Here is a 23,546-nt window from a genome sequence, read left to right on the forward strand (position 1 = left end):
GTTCAGGACTTTTTGTGCACAACGGAAATAAAAAGTGGCTCAGTGACACACTGGACCCACATTTCACACGACTCCTCTCCCTAACACTGCACCGGTGCAAAAGCTAAAGCTATAAAAGCTAAAGCGTGTTAGCATCAGTGGTTCTCCCACTTGATCAGGCGTTATTACATCGATTACAGCTGACAATCTGCAAATTAACTGAGCAAATGCATCCTCCATGAATGCCAAAATTTGCAAAACTGCTTGTTCTCCTTGTTTAGATTTTCTAAGAACAAATGAAATAAGAACAGAAGGATTAATAACAAGCTACAAGCTGATGTGATTATAAGCACTGACTGTTCCGCATCAGGTAGTGTTTTAAATTGTCACTGGAGACAACTGGGATTCATGGATAATATTCTGTTCCTGATGAATAGGACCAAGCCAACAATCTCTGTCACATCAAAATCTGGTGCCATCATCTGCAGTATCTGTCCACCAACGAGTGTAGGCTGCCCTAGTTTAGGGTAAAAAGTAACAGAATTTACTGTTTCAAGGTGACGAAAATATTCTGCATCTACAGTGCATGTTTGTGATTTTAAATCTGACCTGTTGGGTTCACTTAAAACCAACTTCAGTCAGTTTGTAGAGGTAATACATTTTATTTGGGCTGTTATGAAAACTGTCACTCAGCAGCTTCACTAGATAGACCGTGAGACTTCTTCCTTCCCATTTTTTTCCTGATTTTAAAACCAAATTTTATATATTTGGCAATTTTATTAATTATTTAAATGGGACCAAGTGGTGAAAAACAGTTTTCCGTGATGTGACAAACTCAGAACATGTATTTTAGTTACTTGACACGGACTACAAAAGTATACAAACTGCAGTCTGATAAAGTTAATCCTCAGCAGAAGCTGAAATAATATGATAAATCTGACAATTAACTGTGCTATTCTGAAAACTGCACGACTGTGTCTACTGTTACAGTGATCCTGATGATTACTAACTATAACCAGATAATGTAGATCTTTCTTAGATGCAATTAAATCAGTTTTTGTTCCATCAACGGATCAAGCTTTATCAGACGTTTTTTTTTACCTCGTCCAGAACTTCCAGAGTGGCGAGGTCGTCCACCTCGTCTGCGTCAGTCTGAGTCTTCATATGGCTTCCTTTTTTAGTGTGGATACGTTCATGCCTGGAATTCACAGGACGCACAACCACATGTCGCACTGAGCATTTTATAAACACAACAATACTGTGTAATTCAGTACATTACGTGCGCTGCTACAGAAACGCACAGCGCTGCCGATGGTGTTTGCTCAGGCAAAGCGGTGCATGTCTTCACTTCAACAGTGTAAATAGAATAAAACTTCAGCTAGATAAACATTTAAATGTAAATATAACACTATAAAGCATTCATGTTGAATTTTTTCCCCTGTCGGCCATGTTTTTTTTTCTTCTGCCCTGTGTGGAACATTACCAAGGAAGCTCTGCATACACAGGTTAATATACACCGCCTGTCAAAAGTTTTGGGACGGGTTCTCATTCATTTGAATGAGAACCCGTCTAAAAGCTTTTGACAGGGGGTGTATTTTAATCCGTCTGAATATCTGCACTTTTGACTGCCACAACTCATTTTAAATACTCACTAAAATAAATCTGAAAAGATACCAAAATGCTACTGGCAGCAAATTTAGTGCTGCATCGACTAGATTTTAGCTTTACTTTAGCAGCTCCTTATTGCTGTCGTTCGTCTCCTCACATAATGTGATAGAAGAAGTTTGATCACATCTGATTAGCTAATTGCGGCGGTAATTGTCCCATCGTGATTGCAACTTATCTCCGTGAAAACACCATTCATGAGATCATTAAAGATGAACGCTAGTGAGTTCTGGATACTGCTGTAGTTGGTTTACAGCAAACATCAAACCTCAGACATATCAAAACATTGAGACAAGGCTTTAAACAGAAGAAACGGGGACAACAAGACAACAACAGCGCAACAACGGCAGGGCGGCACTATGTAAACAATCTAGAAAAATCGCCCATGTAGTTGAAAATGGCAAATACATGTGCGATCACAACTACAACAAGAGCTCTGGCTGCACTAAACAATAAAAAAAAAGCTCCTACTGTGGCATAAAGGTCATATATGCATTCGTTACCTGTCATTACTGTCTGTGCTTCTGTCTGTCTTTCCATGATAGCTTAAATGACAGAAATAGGATTAACATTTTATGACGGCACGGGCAAACACACACTTTTTCTGGGCCAACAGTTCTGACTCATGTGACACAGCCTGCACCTCAAGCGAAGCTGGTGCGGGATGGAGCTGTTGTTTCTGCGAGGGTGACAGGGCTTGTAAAATATCCAGCAAGGAGGGTAATTTGGATTACTGTCTGCAGAAGCTAAGCTGCAGCCTGGCATATATAACCACTGGAAGGAGTTTTTCATGGGGCTGGTGACAAAATATATGAAACACTGTATGGAGAGTGGGTGTTTAGCTCATTCTGCAGGATAAATAGTAGGAGTAGAGCTCAGGAATAATGGACAATACCTTGTTTTTTCAATCACTCCAATTTGCTGGTTGAGATCAATGAGTTCGATCAATTGTTTCTGCAGAATTTTCTCTCTGCCAACAATCTGTTTGATGAACACATGATGCAGCAGGTCTAGCACATTTGGTCTCAGCTCAAAGTCCTTAATCAGACATCTGTGGAGTGGAAAAAGGGCAAAAGGTACAGGAAGAAAGAGAAGAAAAAAGAAGAGCGCGATGAGGTTTTATTCAAAGCATCTGGTTACACGCTGTCGGTGCGAGTGTTTGTTATTCGCAGAGGGATGACAAACACACTGGCGGCCGCACTCACTTGCAGATGAAGTCATTAAAGTCGTCTGACCACAGCTCCGGCTGGTGGAGAGTAGGCGGAGGGTTTCTGTTGGAAGAAGAAATGGAAGAGATAAATGGAAAGATAAGATGAGATGGGATTTACGCGGGCGGGCGGGGCGGAGAACAAAAGGCCGAAGCGCACGGCGGAACGATGGAGTGAAGGCTGGAACAATCCGTCACTGTCGACATCAGGAGGCGTTTCTGTGCTGGCATGAGGCAATAAGTAATGACGCTCCACCTGGGCAGCTGGGTGGTGTTGATACAGCTGAATTTATGACAGGAAAGCAACAGTCATACTGTAAAGTTAGCCAGGTCTTATGGTTAAGGGGTTAAACCTAACAAGCAGCAGCAGTACAACTGAACTAATTCGCTACAATTCCTCTTGCTGCTTTAAGTACCTTTTTACAAGAGGGCTCCTGGCACACAGTAGAAAAGTCAATGCCGTCTGCTAATGCATCGCGGCCTTTCACACGCTGGCTCCGACAGCGATAAATTGGTCTAATGAGAGGACATACATCTCCTGTTTATCACACAACACGAGCAATATAGACAGCGAATGCATCAGACGTTTATTTGGAGTCTGTTCGACTAATACTGAGACTATTAAAGTGTTTTTCTTATCTGGAAGACAAACATGAGCTCGTAGAGATGACTTGAGAGGAGGAGGAGTCCAAGATTTTAATTTCCGTATATAGGCTGAGTATGAGGATGCGTTTTAATCATAGTGTTTCCTGTTTATTACTGAAGTCATTTTCTCACTTCGCTCACTGGAGGCAAATTCAAATCTTTTCTGTTACACAAAATATGGATTGAAAGCTTAACTCTTATCACTGGAGCATAATTAGAAGATAATTTTTGATATGATTAAAGTCATTCCTTCTCTTCCTCAGTTTCTTCCTCTAGTTAAATACAAGGTAAACAGGAATTGCAGCCAAACACAGAGAATATCTGCACTGTAATTGTAGTTTTTACATGTTTTTTTTGTCTTGGCATGTCTTTGTCTTTTTGGGTTCAGGTATATGTGTTTAAAGTGAGACAGTGGGGTGCACGTTACACGTGCAATCAATATATCTGATATACAATGTTCAGCATTAAAAGCAACTGGTGCGGCTGTGGATCAGGTGGTAGAGCGGGTCGTCCAATGATCGAAGGGTCGGCGGTTCGATTCCCGCTCTCGCCTAGTCATGTGCTGTTGTGTCCTTGGGCAAGACACTTAACCCACCTTGCCTCCAGTGCTCTTCACTGGTGTATGAATGCGTGTGAATGTTGGTGGTGGTCGGAGGGGCCGTAGGCGCGGATTGGCAGCTACGCTTCCGTCCCCACCAGAGTGAGAATGTGTGAGCGTATGGGTGAATGAAAGCAATTGTTGCATGAGCGCTTTGAGTACTCTGATGAGTAGTAAAGCGCTATATAAGAGCAAGTCCATTCATTCAACTGATATTTGTCATCTCATTACAATACAATGTTATTCTGTGAAATATTTGGTCCTAACATTGCTGTGAACTTGACATTTCAGAGGTGCAATGTGTTTGATTGGTGCGATTTTACACTTGATGTTGATATTGGTCATGCTGTCAAATATACTGCAGGTGACACACAGCTGTCTTACTGTAATAAGAACAAACTAGTCGACCAGCTATTCTCATCACTTTACATGTAATCTTGAGTTTACCTGTGTTGTATTATGCTGACAAAACAGGAGACTGCTATCAACTGCACCAGTTATTTTTCTTCTTGGTCTAGTTTAATGCTGATTTTGTGTGTTTTAGGCTCTGACTAGGACACTTTTTTAGTCCCATCTGGCAACACTGATCCCAAATGGTGATCATACTCCGCCCATAATCAACTAATTCACTCAGAACAATTCCTCTCAGACCAAATCCAAACCAGTTTTGAGAGTAATATGTTACAAAGTAATGTGTTACAGCACTCTGAGAGCTTTTTAAATGCAAAGAGTTAGTTTTGCAATTCAAGTGATCAGTTATGAAAAATCTTTTTCAAATAAATAACCTGTTCCTGTTCATTTTTTAAACATATTTAACATATATATATAGTAACAAAAGCATTAAACTAAATCCCTAAATTCTCTCTAACAACAGATGCTGTACAAAACAATTTAGATAGAATGTAGCTTGCAAAGATGTTTTTTTTGCCTAGATATGTCAACTTAATTTGTGGCCTTTTTGATTTTTTTTTTTATTACATTATATTGCACATAGCTTTGCCATGTCTAAATGAACAAGAAAACCTAATTATACAGGGCAAGACCACTTGACCAAAAGCTGGATTTGTGTTAATGAACTCCATTATAACAGAAAGTAGGCACAGCAGAGAAACAGTTTCTAAGGCTAAAATTAAACCGTTATAGTAGTTTCGATGGGCACCAATGTCGTTTTTAACTGGATATAAAGGGGGAGAATCAAGGCCTGCACCAAGTGGAGCTCACATATTGGGCAAATAGATTATAATATCAACCTTCAGACAAGCAGTATTAGTTGTAGGTAAACTGTACTGGCTTCTATCGTGTTATCTAGATGGTGTGCTGTATGTTTTTAGCCCTTTTGTGCTTTACATCTTAGGTAAAACTGCACATGACTGGTACTGCAAATGGAAAAAAAAAAATACGGTCAAGCGTCACAGCGACGACATGAAAATGAGGTTTCAACTTGATAATCTTTTGTTTCTGCAGCAAATTCAAATGAAATAAGACAGGGAGTGGCTGGAATGAAGCCCTCAGCGTGGCTTTTTCCACGACGACTGCTTGACGGAAGAACCCGGAGCAGCGAGAAGGAGGGAGGTGAGGAGGAGTGTGAAGAGAGAGCCCGAAGCTCTGAGTGCAGCAGTCAGATAGATTCTGAGAAAGCTGTGTGATGCCTCGACCCCCAGAGCAAACACACTGGACGACACAGCGGCAGCCTGCGCGCGCGCGCGTGTGTGTGTGTGTGTGTGTGCTTCAGTGCAGGGATGGACGAAGCGCTGCTACAATGACAGCGACTGTAAGTGCTTCTGCAGCTCTCACACTGGAATCAGGAGACGATAAACAATTAGTTTTCACCTTCAGCCCACAATACAAATAGATGAGAAAAGGGAGGCCGCGCTCTCAGCCTCCCCCACAGGACGAATGGGATCAGTGCCAGGAGGGGGAGTGGTTCACGGATAAGCCCCTGCAAGCAGAAAAAAAGGCCATTTGAAATGAAAAGACTGTACTTTGTCTGGTGACAGTCGGCGTAGAGAAGCAAATCTCTGCATTGGGGAGTAGGTGATGGTTTTTCTGGATTGCAGTGCCAGCACTATGCATTACCCTGTCTTTACTCTCCACTCTGCGGGCAGGAGAGTCACATAATGAAAACATGCCCACTCCTGTGTGATGGTCTGTATCAGTGCAGTGAATAAAATATTAGCTTATTTTACCTCTGTATTGTGTGCGCTCTATCTCTAAAGGACGGGCTTTTTGCATACATGTGTCCAGCTTTAAAGTGTGAGTGTGCAACTTCACGAGCTTATTCAGCAGATGAAAACAGCAGACCATGCTTCAGAATTCTACACAGCTTGCAATTATTGAATGAATTGCAAGTTAAAAGTTGCAGCAAATTATGCAGCTGCCAGGTGAAGTTTACATATTAGTCATAAAGTCAAGATAAGTAGCTTTGCTGCTGCTCAATTTTGTGTAAATTCCTGGTGGACTATGACAAGGGATGCACGCAATCAGTCGGGGAAATGGTTCAAAGTTGTCGCCCTCGGTAGATGTCACCAGAAATAGTCCGTTAAACTAATAATAAACATTTTATACACATACAATGCTGGTTAACTGTAGCAGCTAAGAAGCTATGTAGCCCCCTGTCTACAGTAGGAAGCATGACATCTTAAAAAAAAAGCATAATTTGCCAGCATTTTGACTTAGATAATGAAAATAATGTTGTATGTAGGCTGTGTTGGAAAAAAGACACATAAAACCACTTATTTGGAGCAATGCAGAACTAAATTCAGCACACTAACTGCCAGCTTCAGCCACAAACAGCAAAACAACTTTGCCTTTTCTTAGGTTTAGACCCGATGACTCATCAAAATTAAAATGTTAGTCTATTTGGCAGGGAAATGAGTCACGAGCAACACCCCTAATTCTAAGATATGATGTCAGCTGAGGGAAGCATCAATTATATATTCAGAAATAGAGATTACGGCAAAACGTGTGTCTGCATTCACATTTTCAAAAGCAGCTTTGATTTGTCAGTTCGTAAGCTGTAATTAGGAAGTCAACACATTTAAGAGATTCAGAGCGGAAAAAAAAACATGCAGAGAAGATAAAGCCATTGTTTCTTTACTTTGACAGTGTAATTAATCATCTGCATCAAAATAAGGGATTTGAGAAATGGATGCCACCAAATGTCCAGTTTTGTGTGGGCAGAGTGCTGCACTGTCTGAAAGAAGAGACGGAAGTTTGATAAAATGTGACTCAAAATGATGAACAATAGTTGTGAATTAAAGTTATTTCCAAACTGCACGCGACATTAGATTAGAGTCTATGTTTTTTTGGAAGACTTAGAAGCAAAATGTGAGCAAATACGGCCTCGGATTCAAATAGCTAGCACTGTCACCTCACAGCGAGAACGGGACCAGCGCCAGAGTTTAAAGTATTCATTCAGAACAGCATAAATAAGCATAAATTAAAGATCGCTGACAGTTCCGGGGTCAAAGTCGCAGCTACCTGATAATGGCGGCCGGCTCACCTGGGTATTTTAAAAAGGGCTCTCATTGGGTGGAGGTCAGAGAGGGGAGGGTCTCCATCTCCCAGCTCGATGGCGGTGATGCCCAGGGACCAGACGTCGCAACGAGCGTCGTACGTCGAGTCCAGCTGCTGCTCACATGCTATTACCTACAAACAAAAGAGAAATTATCGCTGACATTGTCTGATTACACACACTTTTACACGAAACTCGGGCTACTTTCTGTATAATAAAGCAGTAAAGATGATTTTTCTTGATAATTTTATCACCCTAATCCAAAAAAACAGAGCATAAATGTCATTATGGTTCAGTTATATAACATCAAAGTACTCAATATAGACAGTACTAGCGCCTTGTTTTTCGCTATAAGCAAACTGGTAAAAGGTCCACACTTATAAAGCACCTTTTAACCTTATCTAGGTTCTACAACTAGTTTACAATATGTTTATATATAGCTATGGCACACAGGAGCACACACACATCCACACAAACAGTCTGTCAGCATTGTCCTGAGGGCAACATGGAACCAAATCAACAATATAATGACACACACCCACATACTCGCACAATAAAACATGTCTATCATTATCGCAAAATGACAGAAATCAATAAAACCTGTAGTCCCAGCTCTCAAAAGGACATAAATGTATTCACACGGACAAGAAAAATAACCGATAAGACACTGTAAAACACAACTATACTGCACAAGAAACAAAGATCTTCACTATTCTGTCTCGTTTCTCCCTAACGCATGTAATGAACAGAAAAAAGTCAAATTTAAATCAATTCCCAAGATGATTATTTTAGTAAAGAAAAAGTAGAAATTGACTCTAAAATATCAAAATGTTTCCTCAGAAGAAACATACTTGTCATATACTCAACAAAGCCGAATTTATCAGTCAGTAGCAGCCATCATATGCAAGTTTTGTTACAAAGTAAAGTAGATACGATGCACCTTACCCCAAATCTTCCTCAGTATAAACACAACACCGTATGCTATCCAGAATGTTGATGTTTATGATGAAACGCATAAAAACAATTCTGCAAAATCAGCTTTTCTTGTAATAAAAACAAAATGAATGTCCTGGATCCCAGTTTAGAAATCTCACTCCTGACTTCTGTAAACTCTTCTGACAAAGATCATCTTGAGAGTCCGCCCAAGAGAGACTTTGCAGATGAGCATCTTAAACAAATCACATTGAAATGCTTGATCTTGACGGGGCAGGTTGTACAACACGGACAATGCTACATTTGCACAGCATGCAAACCTCATGTAAAAAACCTCCAGTTCGATTTGGGAAGTGAATATTCAAGGTTAGCAGGGGAGATCATCCCCAATGAGAGGGATTTAAAACTAGGCCAAGAGCAGTGGTTACAAAATGAAGCCAGCAGTGGTGCATTACAGCATAGGTTTACCCTTCTTACCCCTACAGAGGTTGCTGAGGACTCGCCTAATCTAAACCTGATCAGCGTTCAGGTTAAACGTGCAAGCCTTCTCGTTGAGGTTTACCAGAGGTGCTGCAGGTTCACTTCACTGAAATATAAATGAAAGGAGTCTGTTTGATCACCCAACGTGCACTTAATCTCGCTAATTGTTCTAAGATTCCCCCAGCATGTCGGTGAATGCTGCCGCTGGAGAAGGTGTTGCTGAACCGTCTTCACACCGAATCATCTCACCGCACAGTCAAGACGTCAGCTTAAGTTAAGCTGCGCTCCCAGCTCCAGAGAGTCTGCTTTATCTGCAGCGCGCTCAGGTTCTGCTATCCCTTTTCTTATTTCAACATCTGCTTAACGTCCACGCTACTACCTTACAAAATGTGCAAATGCTCACGGGTTAAGGTAATTATATGAAAAGAAGTGTCAAGTATGCTGTGAATTGGTTCGTTTTAGCAGCTACACTTATTCATATGCTCTTTTTAAATACTATTAGGACAAAAAGCTGCATTAAATTCATCGTGGGTAGTTTAAAGAATCAGATGTACTGTCTGTTTTTATCCCATGCAGGTTACAGCATTCCCGGTGGTTTATCAGACTTCACACAGCTCCCTCTGGAGGCACAATTATAAGCAGAAGTACTTCCCAACACGTGTAAACAGACTTGGATGAGTAAAATCATATCAGCACACCACAAAATTTTCCTTCCACCTTTTCTTTCCACCTTGCTGAGGGTGCACTTCTTCCTGCACTGGCTGTAAATATTGGCATTAAGCTGCAAATCTGCTTCAGAGAGTAGTGGAAAGTAACGAAGAGCATTTACTCAAGTACTCTATTTAACACAGTTTGGAGGAACCTGCACATTATTTCAGTATTTTCATTTAACACTACCTTATACTTCCACTTCATGGCATATCAGACAGAGATATTCTTCTCCATTACCTTACCTGACAAATTCTGAGTTATTTTTAAGATGAAGATATGTTTTTATGATCCGACACATTGTTAAAGATTAAACCAGTCGTACTTCTCACATGGTTATATTACAATAAGTGTTCAAATGATGATATTTCACCAAAAACCAACGATTAAACAAAGAGTCTAAACAGAAAAAGAAATTTGTGCAGCAAAACTGTGTTTTTTAATCCCCTCGCCTATTAAATCATCTCATAACCTTCAGTGTATCTGCTGTCCAGGCACATGAAACTAAGTACACTTCCAACTACAGTAGCTACAACAGTAACTGGTTGGTGAGACACTGAGGGTTCACTTTTAATAATCAAATTATGTCATGTATAACTATGAATATATATACTCTACTATTCAACAGTTTGGGGTCACTTATTTTTGAAAGAGAATCTTTTTTTTCAATGAAAATAAAAATAAATTAACAAATCAAGTCTAGACATTGTTAATGTGGTAAATGACTATTCTAGCTGGAAACAGCTGATTTTTAATGGAATATCTCCATAGGGGTACAGAGGAACATTTCCAGCAACCATCACTCCTGTGTTCTAATGCTACATTGTGTTAGCTAATGGTGTTGAAAGGCTCATTGATGATTAGAAAACCATTGTGCAGTTATGCTAGCACATGAATAAAAGTGTGAGTTTCCATGGAAAACATGAAATTGACTGGTTGACCCCAAACTTTTGAACGGTAGCATATATGTCAGATCAACCAAGCCAGTGCTTTTACTTTATTACTTGGACTATTTTGCTGTTCATGCTCGCATTGTGTACTTAAACTGAAGTAGGGGTGTCCATTCTGGATTTTTACTTGTGTTGGGAGCATTTCACTTAAAGAACCTGAGTACTTCTTCCACCTCCGATTTCAGACTCTTCAACTATGTAATTCTTCGGGAAACTGGCCTGTGTCAACTATCTGAAAAGCCAAAGACAATAAACAACACACAGAAACTGCCGCTGCCTTCCTGTTGCATCACTGCAGCAAGGAAACACTACAATATAATAACAGCCTTTCAATCAGTGTCACAAAATGGGAAAACTCATGGAGCCTCGAGGTGAGAAACCATCTCACAGGACAAAGTTACATTAACCTTCTATATAAAAAAAATATAAAGGACAAGATGATGTGACAGTGTAGTGGTACAGAATGATTACTTTTTAATGCAGCCACTTCAGCTGTATGTACTGTTAGCACACCGAGCCAAGATTAAATAGGAGACGAACGACGGAAGCTGCCCAGTCCATTTTTTCCCGTGCACATTGTATCTGACAGCGTTATCTCTTTGATGATTATTAACTGTGGCCCACTGGGATCTGCTCCAGGCTAATGTAGTGGAAAGAGATGAGGCGGCGAGAGCATTTATAGGCCACTTTTACTGTACCTCCGGAGCCATCCAGAAGGGAGTTCCCACAGAGGTGTTCCTCCTCAGACGGGTATTTGTCAGCTGGGCCGAAACACCTGCAGGGAAGAGAACACACATTTCAGCCATTTTAGCTTCAGTTGTCGCACTCTCAATAACTTCCTCGATGCGTTTTCATTTCCCACAAAGATCAGACCAGCTGGTAAAGGTGATGATCTGCAAACAGGGAGCAGTAAACAGCAGGATTCTACTCAGATGATGAGAGGCTGCCTCGGAGTTTTCTCTGATCACTGCAAAAACTCAAAATCTTATCAAGTCTATTTGTTTTATTTTCAGTCAAAATGTCTCATCCCACTTGAGTTAAGATAAATTCACTGAACAAAAGACATTTCAGCAAGATGGATTGACTTGTTTTAAGACAATGCATCTTAAATATCTTGTTAAGTCACAGTGAAACTTCTGATGTCCACATTTTCAACATTTTTGGGAAATCTTTAAACATTTTTTGGTGGAAAAAAAGAAATTTTAAAAATGTTTCTTAAGAACATTCACAAAAAAAATCAACCAAAATCCAGCGAATTTCGCTGGATTTTGGTTGATTTTTTTTGTGAACGTTCTAAAAGAGAATATTAGAAGTTTTACTGATATATATGTAAACACTTTAGATATTATTAGGATTTTTTGGAAAGATTTTTCATAATTTTTAAAAATATCTGCTAGAATTTTCTTGCCAAATTTCTGAGATTTTTTTTTTTTTTTTTTACTAAAACTTTTAACGGAAACTTTTAAGGAATTATTGGAATTTTCTTCCTGAAGGTTTTGCAAATTTTCAGAAATTTTGGGAATTTTTTTGCTGATTTTTTCAGACAAGGATTTTTTGGTGCACGTAAATGAAGACGGCAGGAAGGTTAATGCATCTCAAATTAGGAGGTTACATGAAAGCAAAAATCTATTTTAGAGTGAAAAGCTGCTATTTTTTAAAGCATATTTGGCTTATTTTAAGACACCTAAGCTTGACAATTCTGGTAAAATACAGCTTAAAATAAGTTTTCTCAGCTAATTTTAAGATCTCATCATATCTTATGTCAAGAAATCCTACCAAGCCATTTTTCACATGTTCCATTGGCAGATTTCTTCACTTATTTCAAGGTAAAAGTTCCTTGATATACATTTTTTTTCGTCTTGTTGTGAGAGGGGTATTTTTTCCAGTGATAGAGCTGCCACTATAGTGACAAGGAGGAAACAACACATACATGAACACGCTCACGTGTTACTCAGAAACCTTTTTCTGCACTGCTTTCCTTTAAATGATGGACTGTTTTGAATTACAAATGTTCCTGTGACTGCAAGTGACTTTGTCGGGCATTTCAAGAACAACATTTGAATACAATTCGACGGCCTTTGGCAGCTGGAGACATTTCACCTTCTCCCAGAACAAGATATTGTGTATCAGAGTGATTTATTAGCTCACGCCAGAGAGGACTGAGTCATGATACAGCAGCCACTCAGAGGCAGATAAAGCGGGACTGCAGAGAAGGGAAAAGAGTGTCCTAATGTGCCTGTTAATGTGTGGTAAAAAGCCTGACAAGGAACATGCTGACCCACAATCGTGACTTCAGTCCAGTCCAGGCGAATCAGTGTCACGCCACGCTGTGATGTATCCCTGGGCTGGCTAAACTGAGGCAGCCGGCCAGATCAAGAGCAGCGACCGGGACAAAAGCAAAGCCTCCAGACAAAAGCATCCACCACCAAACAGAAGGTGATGCGCTGATGCGTGACACACCGCTGCAGAACAGTGTTTTCATCCTGTGCTTCACCTTTTTACGAGAAGCGCAGGAGATTTTGCAAAATTGAAATCAGCTGATTTCCTGCTGAATGTGTTCTAGCGGTGCAGGATGATTGCTTAGAGGAAATGAAGGGGTAATATGAGAAAATATCCAGATGGCGAAAATCAAAACTTGAGCAGACGTGCGCGCCGTCCTCATCCAGAAACGAGAACAAGCGACGTAAATGCTTTTTCCAACCGTGTCGGCAGCTATATGTCGTAGAAGCCTGTCCTGTGCACCCATTTAATTACAGTCGGTACAACGCTGTGATACAATAATGCTCTGCTGGTGCTCGGGGTGGAGAGAAATGCCAGGATGAGTGGTGCAGAGGAAAATGGCTCTGTGGCAAACATCAAAAGGGATTATAATCATGTGCAGGAGGGGATATATGCACAGGGCTGACACACAGGAGGACAGTCACATGCTGTCATGGAACCACAACGCTGCTGGACGCTCACATCAGCCCACGTTAGTCACAACAAAGCCATAGTTTTACATGGGTGCACACAAAGAAACACAAAACTAGACTATCTTATATTAATCTAAAATATGCTTAAACACACACACACACATGTATACATCAGCATGTGAGGACACAGAGCCACAAAGAGCCCCCTTATTAAAGCTCTCACAGACCCTCTCTTTCCACTACATTAGCCCGGAGTGGAGCCTGGTGGGCCACACTTAATAATCATCACAGAGATAACGCTGTCAATTAGAATATTCATGAGAGACCCATAAACGAACAGCTCCCCTCATTCTTTCTGCTGCTCCTTTTTGGGTCCATCTCTTTGCTATTTTGTTTCTCCGCTGGGGATGAGTCACTGCGGGGGCTTTATCTCCTCAGCTGCTTAGTGTAGCATGCGCCCCTCCACATGAGAAGCCATTAATCCCACCGTGACGCAGTCGCTGCGTGTTCGCGGCGAGAAAGCTCAAGTCGGACGCCTTGTTATCGCCGTTTTCGTCACTGTGCGAGTTTTGACGCACGGCGGATTTTTTTTTATGACGTCACAGACCTGATATGAATTTCAACTGTCGGAAATGGCACAAAAGAAGTCATTTTTTGGTGGAAAAGCTTCCAAAACATGTACAATGTACCTATGTACCCTTTCAATCCGGCCAAGTTCTGATCACTGGCAGCACAGGAGCCCAATCTGCTCAGTTTGCTGCCACATTCGTATCAGGAGAATGAGCGGACATTTACTTTCAGATTCAGATTTGAAGCATCTAAAAGCAAGTCACACGACTGTGGCATGCTTCAGGTTCCAACTGTTGACAAAAAATTCATGTGGTTGAGGTCAAAATTGAACTAGAATAAGTCTGCAGCCATGATATTTGGTCTGTCAGGCAACATTTTGCGCTAATGGCTAACATAAGAATGCTGATACGAATATGTGGATTTTTAGACATAATAGCTATAATTTAGCTGAGCTTTACTTAAGTGTAGCTAAGGCTGCTAACAGCGCTATTAGGCCAGCAAGTATCTGAGCGTAAGTGGGATGATTTTCAGGGTAATTTCACCATATTTCCTACTAAACTCTTCTTTTTGTCCTCATAAGGGTTAGCCATACATACTGTATCTTGCACAGACTATCCAGATCTTCCTTTATTTTAAAATGTAACACTTACACATTATTTATATTAGTCTTAATGTAAAATATTTACATTTATCTCACCATAGATTGCTGGCAATACAGGTATCTTTTTCATAAGCATGTAGGGTACATTGTCTGGAACCTGGTAATATCTGTAACAAGGCAGGATGTTCCCTGACTTACATAATATCGCTTAAGTGTTAACATAGAACAGTCTTTTATTGCAGAAGAGGCAAATCAGGCAGATGTTTGCATTGCACAGCTATTATCTGGATATATTAACACAATAGTGCAATGAAAAGTTCGCAGTTATTGCAAAATGGAGGCACAGTTGTACGCAGGTAGCAACGATTCCAACCACATTTTTGTTGCCAATAGTCTGCTGCACAGACAAGCAACTGGCGCCGCTGGAAAGATGAAGTCATGCAGTTTTTTTAATACATGCCACACCTGTGATAAACACTTTGAGAACAACCCAACCGGGATTAGGGGATGTAAATTTGGATGCAAAGTGCGTCTGTTGGGCTCCAAGGGCTACATTTTTGTCTTGATGATGGCACGCGATGAAATCGAAAAGACGATTCGCGAGTTTACTGAATTTTATGGCAACGATCCAGCAGTATTTAAGAAAAATTACTCAAAATCACCAAATTCAAGAGTCCAGATCAATAAAAAAAAGGATTAAACCTATGGAAACCACGAATGTCTGCGCAAAATATCGTGACAGTCCATCCAGAAATGTTACAGGGCAAACAAAAACTCAGATCTATAGTGGTATACGAGGAAAAATTGGTGCATGTTATGGATTTTTAGATAGAAATGTCGACCAATTCATTGAGCCAAACTGCAGCATGTCTAAAAATGTTGTGTCCTATGAACTGGGACTCTTCTCTCTAGTCTGAAATCTCTTTTTCTTTGTGTGCACCTTAGCATTCAGTTCAAGTCCACAACTTAACTAAAAAAAAAACACTATTTCCCGTCATAAAGCAGGTGTTGCTTCCTTTACATTCTCCCTCCCTGCATTGTTCAACATGTATGTCTTTTGAACAGTGAGCAAAAATATACACACGTGGACAAAATTGTTGGTAGCCCTCAGTTAAAGAAGGAAAAACCCACAATTCTCACTGAAATCACTTGAAACTCACAAAAGTAACAATAAATAAAAAATTATTGAAAATTAAATAATCAAAATCAGCCATCACTTTTGAATTGTTGATTAACATAATTATTTAAAAAAACAAACTAATGAAATAGGGCTGGACAAAAATGATGGTACCCATAACTTATTATTTTGTTGCACAACCTTTTGAGGCAATCACTGCAATTAAACGATTTCTGTATTTGTCAATGAGCGTTCTGCAGCTGTCCACAGGTATTTTGGCCCACTCCTCATGAGCAAACAGCTCCAGTTGTCTCAGGTTTGATGGGTGTCTTCTCCAAATGGCATGTTTCAGCTCCTTCCACATATGTTCAATGGGATTCAGATCTGGGCTCATAGAAGGCCACTTTAGAATAGTCCAACGCTTTTCTCTCAGCCATTCTTGGGTGTTTTTGGCTGTGTGTTTTGGATCGTTGTCCTGTTGGAAGACCCATGACCTGCGACTGAGACCAAGCTTTCTGACACTAGGCAGCACATTTCTCTCCAGAATGCCTTGATAGTCTTCAGATTTCATTGTACCTTGCACACTTTCAAGACACCCTGTGCCAGACGCAGCAAAGCAGCCCCAAAACATTACTGAGCCTCCTCCATGTTTCACCGTAGGGACAGTGTTCTTTTCTTCGTATGCTTGGTTTTTGAGTCTATGAACATAGAGTTGATGTGCCTTACCAAAAAGCTCCAGTTTGGTCTCATCTGTCCAAAGGACATTCTCCCAGAAGTTTTGTGGCTTGTCAACATACATTTTTGCAAATTCCAGTCTGGCTTTTTTATGAGTTTTTTTCAGCAGTGGTGTCCTCCTTGGTCGTCTCCCATGAAGTCCACTTTGGCTCAAACAACGACAAATGGTGCGATCTGACACTGATGTACCTTGGCCTTGGAGTTCACCTTTAATTTCTTTGGAGGTTGCTCTGGGCTCTTTGGATACAATTCCAACGATCCGTCTCTTCAATTTGTCATCAATTTTCCTCTTGCGGCCACGTCCAGGGAGGTTGGCTACTGTCCCGTGGGTCTTGAACTTCTGAATAATATGAGCCACTGTTGTCACAGGAACTTCAAGCTGTTTAGAGATGGTCTTATAGCCTTTACCTTTAAGATGTTTGCCTATAATTTTTTTTCGGATGTCCTGGGACAATTCTCTCCTTCGCTTTCTGTTGTCCATGTTCAGTGTGGTACACACCTTTTCACCAAACAGCAGGGTGACTACTTGTCTCCCTTTAAATAGGCAGACTGACTGATTATGAGTTTGGAAACACCTGTGATGTCAATTAAATGACACACCTGAGTTAATCATGTCACTCTGGTCAAATAGTTTTCAATCTTTTATAGAGGTACCATCATTTTTGTCCAGGCCTGTTTCATTAGTTTGTTTTTTTAAATAATTATGTTAATCAACAATTCAAAAGTAATGGCTGTTTTTGATTATTTAATTTTCAATAAATTTTTATTTATTGTTACTTTTGTGAGTTTCAAGTGATTTCAGTGAGAATTGTGGGTTTTTCCTTCTTTAACTGAGGGGTACCAACAATTTTGTCCACGTGTGTAAGAGCAGAAAACAATCACTAATAGCAACAAATGCACTTTGTGAGACGATTAGCTAACTGGGGCGCTGAGACTTGGTTGTGATGGATGGTGTCATTGGTTTACAACAATTATTCGCCTGCTTTTAAATTATTGCAGTAATGATTTATCGATGATAAAATGCCGCAGCTTTAAACACAATTACCTCCTATCTGGATTGAAGGACCCTCGCGCTGAACAATACAGAGATCTTCAACCTGCTCTCTGTTCAACCCTGCAATGTTTATATGCAATAAATTCTTTCCAGAGATACTCCATCGGGCTTATCTTGGACATTCATTACAGGTTTAGGGAGAGAAGCAGAGGCACCTGATAAGATGTCCTCAAATAAAGAAGAGTGGTTATATTACAGAAATAAACAATGCTGGAGATGCCTGGATGGTAATCTTCCTAAATAAATAGTCTCATATAGCAAGTGTGACTGTCTGGGGGGCTTTAGAGCTTCCATTTGACTGTATTTGGAATAAAATAACAGATAGAAACATCAAGCAGGAGCTGGTTCTAAGTAAATTTATATACTATTCTACAATACTCAACATGTTCAACTTAGTTTTCTGATAGTTTTACAGTAAATATATGTGGGTGAAGCCTTTTTCTTCACATCCATGAAGATCAGTGATCATTAGTTGCATAACCAAGCCAACTATTTGGATTTATATGATGTGTTTGTGCACATTATTATCTCCAAGCTGTGTGTGTAATTCAATTTTATATGTCCACTTCACTTAAACAGCCCTATACAGTATTTACTTTACAAGCTGGATCAAAATTGGGAGTACAAGAGTCTGAAAATACTTACATTTGCTGGAATTTGCGCTCACATTTCTATTATATAATGCATTTTTGGGACAATATATTCATTTCAACCCATTTCCAAGGATATTTAATGCTAATAAAGACCAGAACTGCCTGTATTGGTGCATTGGTTTGACATTTACTGGTGGATATTTAGCTGTCATTCTTATCAAGAGGGACTCGTAATGTATAATCACTTATTACCAGGGACACTTTTCAGCTCAAGTGGGTTGTCAATCCTGTGGTTTGGTCCGTTCATAAGGAGCAGCATATGATAAAGGCAGTTACTTTCTGCTGGATTTGCTTCCTCTACATTCATATGCCTCTTTTATCCTCTATCAGGGGCTTTTCCGGTTCTTTTACAGTGTGGATAATGTAGTTATGAAACACCACGTTCATCGTGTTTAAAAATGTTTGATGTTGGTTTAAAAAATTGCATTAATTTATGAGCAGAAGTCTATAACTGACAATTAACTAAGAATTAGGATTTTTTTGTGGAAATTTGACTATTTTAAATACCACAGCAACTCGTGATGCTCCTGGTGTGAATTTATTGTCGAGTCTTTTATTGTTCAGCTGTTTTTCATCACATAGAGTTGTAGCGGAAAAAATGGCTAATATAATATCAACTGAATAACATACAGTTCAAGAAATGGTGAAGTCACGCATTTAACTGAAAGCATTTTGAATGAAGCTCCATCCTAACGAAAAAATCCAGTAATTAAGAGTGTTTGCTGTGGGCTATGATTTGAATTAAAGCAATATTTCAGACGATAAGGGAAATTACGAGCGAAAACTGAAACCAAATGTTAAATGCAAGAAAACAGAGACATGGGTTAGGAGTGAGGTTTAGTTTTGTGTGTTAAATGTCGGATTTTTTTAGAGAGTATTATGTTTTCTGCTGGTACAGGCAGACAATTCACGGATAGCAGAATCCAGGAAGTAGCTCTTATCACCAGGAGCCACGCGAAGCTTTTCAACCTCTTCCTGTTCGATACCGCTGCAATAAAAAGGTGGCGACAAGATCAGCAACGTGAGGAGGAAGACGCTCCGGTGCATAAGGGTGGACCTGCTCCACGTTAGCTACTTCACATTCAAATATTAAGTGATTCCATTAATACCCCCCTCTTCTCCTCCACATACAAGCACTTTGGGCTTCATGGTTAGGAATAAAGGCTTTTAAGAGAAGCCCACAATTAGCAGGCTAAATGCAAACCTACACACGAGTTGAGTGGGGATTTTATTTGTAATGAAAACAGGCAGCTGGTTTCTCGGTGCCTGAAGAAAACAGGGGGGGGGGGGGGGGGGGGTGAGTCATCTCCTGGAAATAGTCACTTTGCCTATCGTGAGTCCAGGAACTGTGGCGTGCCTCATTTGGTTAAGAAAACCCAAAAAGCAAATGAGCGAAAATAACAGGGTGAGCGGTAACAATGTCCCTCTGCCGTCTGAGGTGGAATGGCAAAGATAGGGTGTAATGGAAAAGTACAATCATGTGCTACCTTGTTGGGTTGTGTAAATGTATTCCAGGCACTCAAGAAAACTAATTAGCGGCACAATTTACTTGGCAGACAGCTGAAGGTAATGGATTTGACCCTCTTCTGTTACATAGAGCCATAACATGATTTGCACTGATCACAGAGGGACAGTGGCGTAAAAAGACATGGTGTTAATGCTTGTTTTTTTTGCAAAACGGGACACAAAACATACCAAAGTCCACGAGTTTGACGCCTCCTTGTGTCGTTAATAGGATGTTATTGCCTTTGACGTCCCGGTGGATGGTCTTGTTGATGTGCAGGTGTTGGAGGCCCTGTGAGAAAAAGGAGGTTAACGGCGTTTTTCTGACAACCACCTGCCTGCAAAATTACCTCGTTTAAACTCTTTTCATTGAATTCACTCGGGGAGAGGAGGCTCCATTGAGCTCCACAGCGCACCACTGTCTCCCTTCGTGCACAGTGAAATAACCAGACTTGCCATGAGGGCCTCGTGCAAGATGTACGCAATAATGGCTTCATCCATTCTGTCTCCCCTCTTCAGCATGCCTTTGGCCAGATCTGTCACCGAGCCGCCATTGCAGAGCTGCAACAGAAGAGTCCACAAAGGAAAAGGAGGACAATGAGCAAACACTCGACATGAGTCAGCACACACACCTCAGCTTATACAATGCGTCGAAATCTGGGGCATCTCAGATATGCAGAATTTAAACGTGGAAAAAGAAACGGCAGAGGATGAAACTGTTTTGATCAGAAGATTTCACAGTGAGAAAAGGGATGCTGAGAGTAATTCTGTCAATCTTTAGAGGCTTATCTTTCTGCGGCAGCTTAGTGGGAGGTGAAAATCGTGCCCGTGGAGAGAATGTACATTTTGTATGCAGGGTTTAATCTGTGCGGTGATGACTAAACATTAAAACATGTGCGAATTATTCTCAAATAAAGCACATAATCTCATGTTTTTCAGACGTTGCCGAGATTTATGTTAGAAATTATACACCATTTATAGAACAGAACGTACCAGGTTAAAAATAGACATTAAGACTCGTCGGAGCCAGAAACGCTTCATTTTTGTGTTTACAGGTCTTGTGTTGTACTGCATCTTGATATGGACTCCACTGTCAATAGCAATCCCTCTTGGAAAATTACAGAAAATTACCCCTTAGGTTGCCTTGGCAACAATAATAACCCTTAATTTGGGTCTTTCTTCAGAGGATGCCAGAGGTATACGAAATATAAAAAGCTCGAAGATGTCAATCACGGTGCTGTCAGCTGGAAGTGAACAGAAATTGTAGATTTTTGCATATGAACGCTGTTTGTAAACACAAACCTTGTAAGTCTGTGTGGTAAAAGATACCATCCACAGACGCATCATCCCTCTTTTCCCATTTCAACACACATCTTCCCTTCTAAGTGCACGCAAAGAAACATGCAAAACATTCTGTGTTCGACAGGAAATTTCCACCATGTCTCTTTATGTAATAAACACTTGTTCTTTTATAATTACACTCATTTCCCACACTTGTAAACTGAAAGCCTAATTAGCCAATAAACACGCAGTGGTGTGCGGTTACTGAGGATAAAAATCAGTCTCCTGCAGGGATTATACCAAAGAGATAGCGCAGCACATATTAGAAAACATTATTAATAAAATACTTATGTACTGCAGCCGTAATACAACAGCAACAATCTTCAATGCAAATTGAAAATGACAGGAATTGTTGGTGAAAGCACACCACGGGGCCCACGATGCAATATTTATTTTCCCAGGATGATTAGGGGAAAGGAAGGTTTACCGAAAATGTTGCATGCAGGCACTCGATAGAAAAATGATGGTGCTGTAATTACGGTAAAAATATCTTCCCCTACAGTCTCGGGAAAAAGGTGCTGACACGCGACAGCAGCATCATAAAAGTAGTATAATATTTGCAGTTGTGTGGCCAAATCTCCAAACAGGGACTCATTTTGTCGTCTCATTATGATTCAACCCACAGGGCACAGAAGTGTTTCTGTGCTGACAGAAAGAAGCCATAAACCGCCTCATCCATTTAAAGCCCACCAGGAATACTTCCAAACTAGAATACAAACTGTTGGACTGATCTATTAATTTGCTTATTGATATAAAAACTTTCAATCAATTTGAGGATTGTAAGGAATCACTGTCTTGGTTCTCAGGAGTGCAAGATGATGTTTTTATAATCAAAATAAATTATTTTCAAAGTTTTCAGTGATCATTAAACTCTTTTTTTCGCTTTGGAAATACAACAATAAGACGACAGACCAATCGGCATAAATATGAAATCAGAGCAAGATACCAAAACTAAACAGGACACAAAACAACTCTCTTCTTCGCAGTTCTGCTGATCTCTTTGCAGCAAATCTGATTGTGTTGTGTCTCTTTGTAGTCAGTTTCAGTCTCTATGTGGCTGTTTTGACTCTCTTTGTGGTAATTCTGAGGCCAAGTGGGTGTGTTGTGTCTCCTTGTGACAGTTTTGTGTCTTTTTGTTGTGAGTTTCAGTCTCTTTCTGGCTGTTTTGAGGCTCTTTGTAGCAACTGTATGCTTCTCTGAGTGTTTTTTTTGTCTCTTTGAGCTCATTATGTGTCTTTTTGTTGTCAGTCTCAGTCTCTTTGCGGCTCTTTTGAATCTCTTTGTTGTAATTCTGTATCTCTGTGGATGTGTCAAGTCTCTTCATGGCTTTGTTGCATCTCTCTATAGTACTGCTATGGCTGTATAAGTGTCTCTTTGTGCCTTTTTTGTAGTTATTCTCAGTCTCTTTGTAGCCATTTTGAGTGTCTTTGTAGTAATTTTGTGTCTTTATAAGTGTGTCGTGTCGCTTTGTGAAAGCTTTGTGTCTTTTTGTAGTGAGTTTCAGTTTCTTCTTCACTGTTTTGAGTCTCTTTGTAGTAACTGTATGCCTCTCGGGGTGTGTTTTGTCTCTGAGCAAGTTTTGTGCCTTTTTGTTGCCAGTTTAAGTCTCTCTGCAACTGTTTTGAGCCTCCTGTAGTAATTCTGTATACCTGTGGGTGTGTTGTGTCTCTTTGTGGTACTTTTACATCTCTGTGTAGTCTGTCTCAGTCTATTTGGGATTGGTTTTAGTGTCTTTGTAGTAATTACGTGTCTCTAAGAGTGTGGCTGTATGAGTGTTTTGTGCCTCTTTGGGCTAGTTTTATGTCTCTTTGTAGTAATTCTATGTCTCTCATGGTGTGTTTTGTCTCTTTGTGGTTGTTTTGTGCCTTTTTATTGTCAGTTTCAGTCTCTTTGTGGTTGTTTTGTGCCTTTTTTATTGTCAGTTTCAGTCTCTTTGTGGCTGTTTTGTGCCTTTTTATTGTCAGTTTCAGTCTCTTTGTGGCTGTTTTGTGCCTTTTTATTGTCAGTTTCAGTCTCTTTGTGGCTGTTTTGAGTCTTTTTGCAGTGACTCTGTCGATGTGTTATTGTTGTTGTTGTGTCTTTGTGGTAGTTTTCTATCTCTTTGAAGTCATTCTCAGTCTCTTTGTTGCCGTTTTAAATCGCTCTGTAATAACTAGATGGCCCTATGGGCGTGTTGTGTCTGTTTGCAATAGTTTTGTGTCTTTGTGTTGTCAGTTTCAGTGTTTTTTGTGGCTGTTTTCAATATTTTATAGGAATTCTGTGTTTTCTAGGATGTGTTGTGTCTTTTTGTGGTAGATTTGCGTTTCCTTGTAGTCATTCAATCTCTTTGTGGCTGTTTGGAGTCTCTGTGTTATAATTCTCTATGCCTATGGTTGTGTCTT

At 40.2% G+C, this 23,546-nt stretch overlaps 1 protein-coding gene across 6 annotated transcripts in view; it reads right to left on the minus strand.

The window, feature by feature from the left end:
• myo3a (myosin IIIA) overlaps window positions 1-23,546 on the minus strand; it is a 71,952-nt gene that overhangs the window by 28,239 nt on the left and 20,167 nt on the right. For 2 of the 6 annotated variants that reach the window (XM_051940602.1, XM_051940603.1), the window contains exons 4-11: window positions 20,281-20,385; window positions 20,017-20,116; window positions 11,378-11,454; window positions 7,597-7,742; window positions 2,850-2,915; window positions 2,540-2,695; window positions 2,148-2,189; window positions 1,081-1,177 (exon numbers count right to left, since the gene is read on the minus strand). In XM_051940602.1, coding sequence (XP_051796562.1) covers window positions 1,081-1,177; window positions 2,148-2,189; window positions 2,540-2,695; window positions 2,850-2,915; window positions 7,597-7,742; window positions 11,378-11,454; window positions 20,017-20,116; window positions 20,281-20,385 — 789 coding nt within the window. Of the gene's footprint in view, window positions 1-1,080; window positions 1,178-2,147; window positions 2,190-2,539; window positions 2,696-2,849; window positions 2,916-7,596; window positions 7,743-8,553; window positions 8,627-11,377; window positions 11,455-12,957; window positions 13,679-20,016; window positions 20,117-20,280; window positions 20,386-23,546 lie in introns of those variants that run through there. The other 4 variants (XM_022208033.2, XM_051940605.1, XM_051940604.1 and 1 more) reach the window with 4 other exon arrangements.

Source organism: Acanthochromis polyacanthus, chromosome 20 (genome assembly GCF_021347895.1).
Source record: "Acanthochromis polyacanthus isolate Apoly-LR-REF ecotype Palm Island chromosome 20, KAUST_Apoly_ChrSc, whole genome shotgun sequence".
Lineage (NCBI taxonomy): Eukaryota > Metazoa > Chordata > Actinopteri > Pomacentridae > Acanthochromis > Acanthochromis polyacanthus.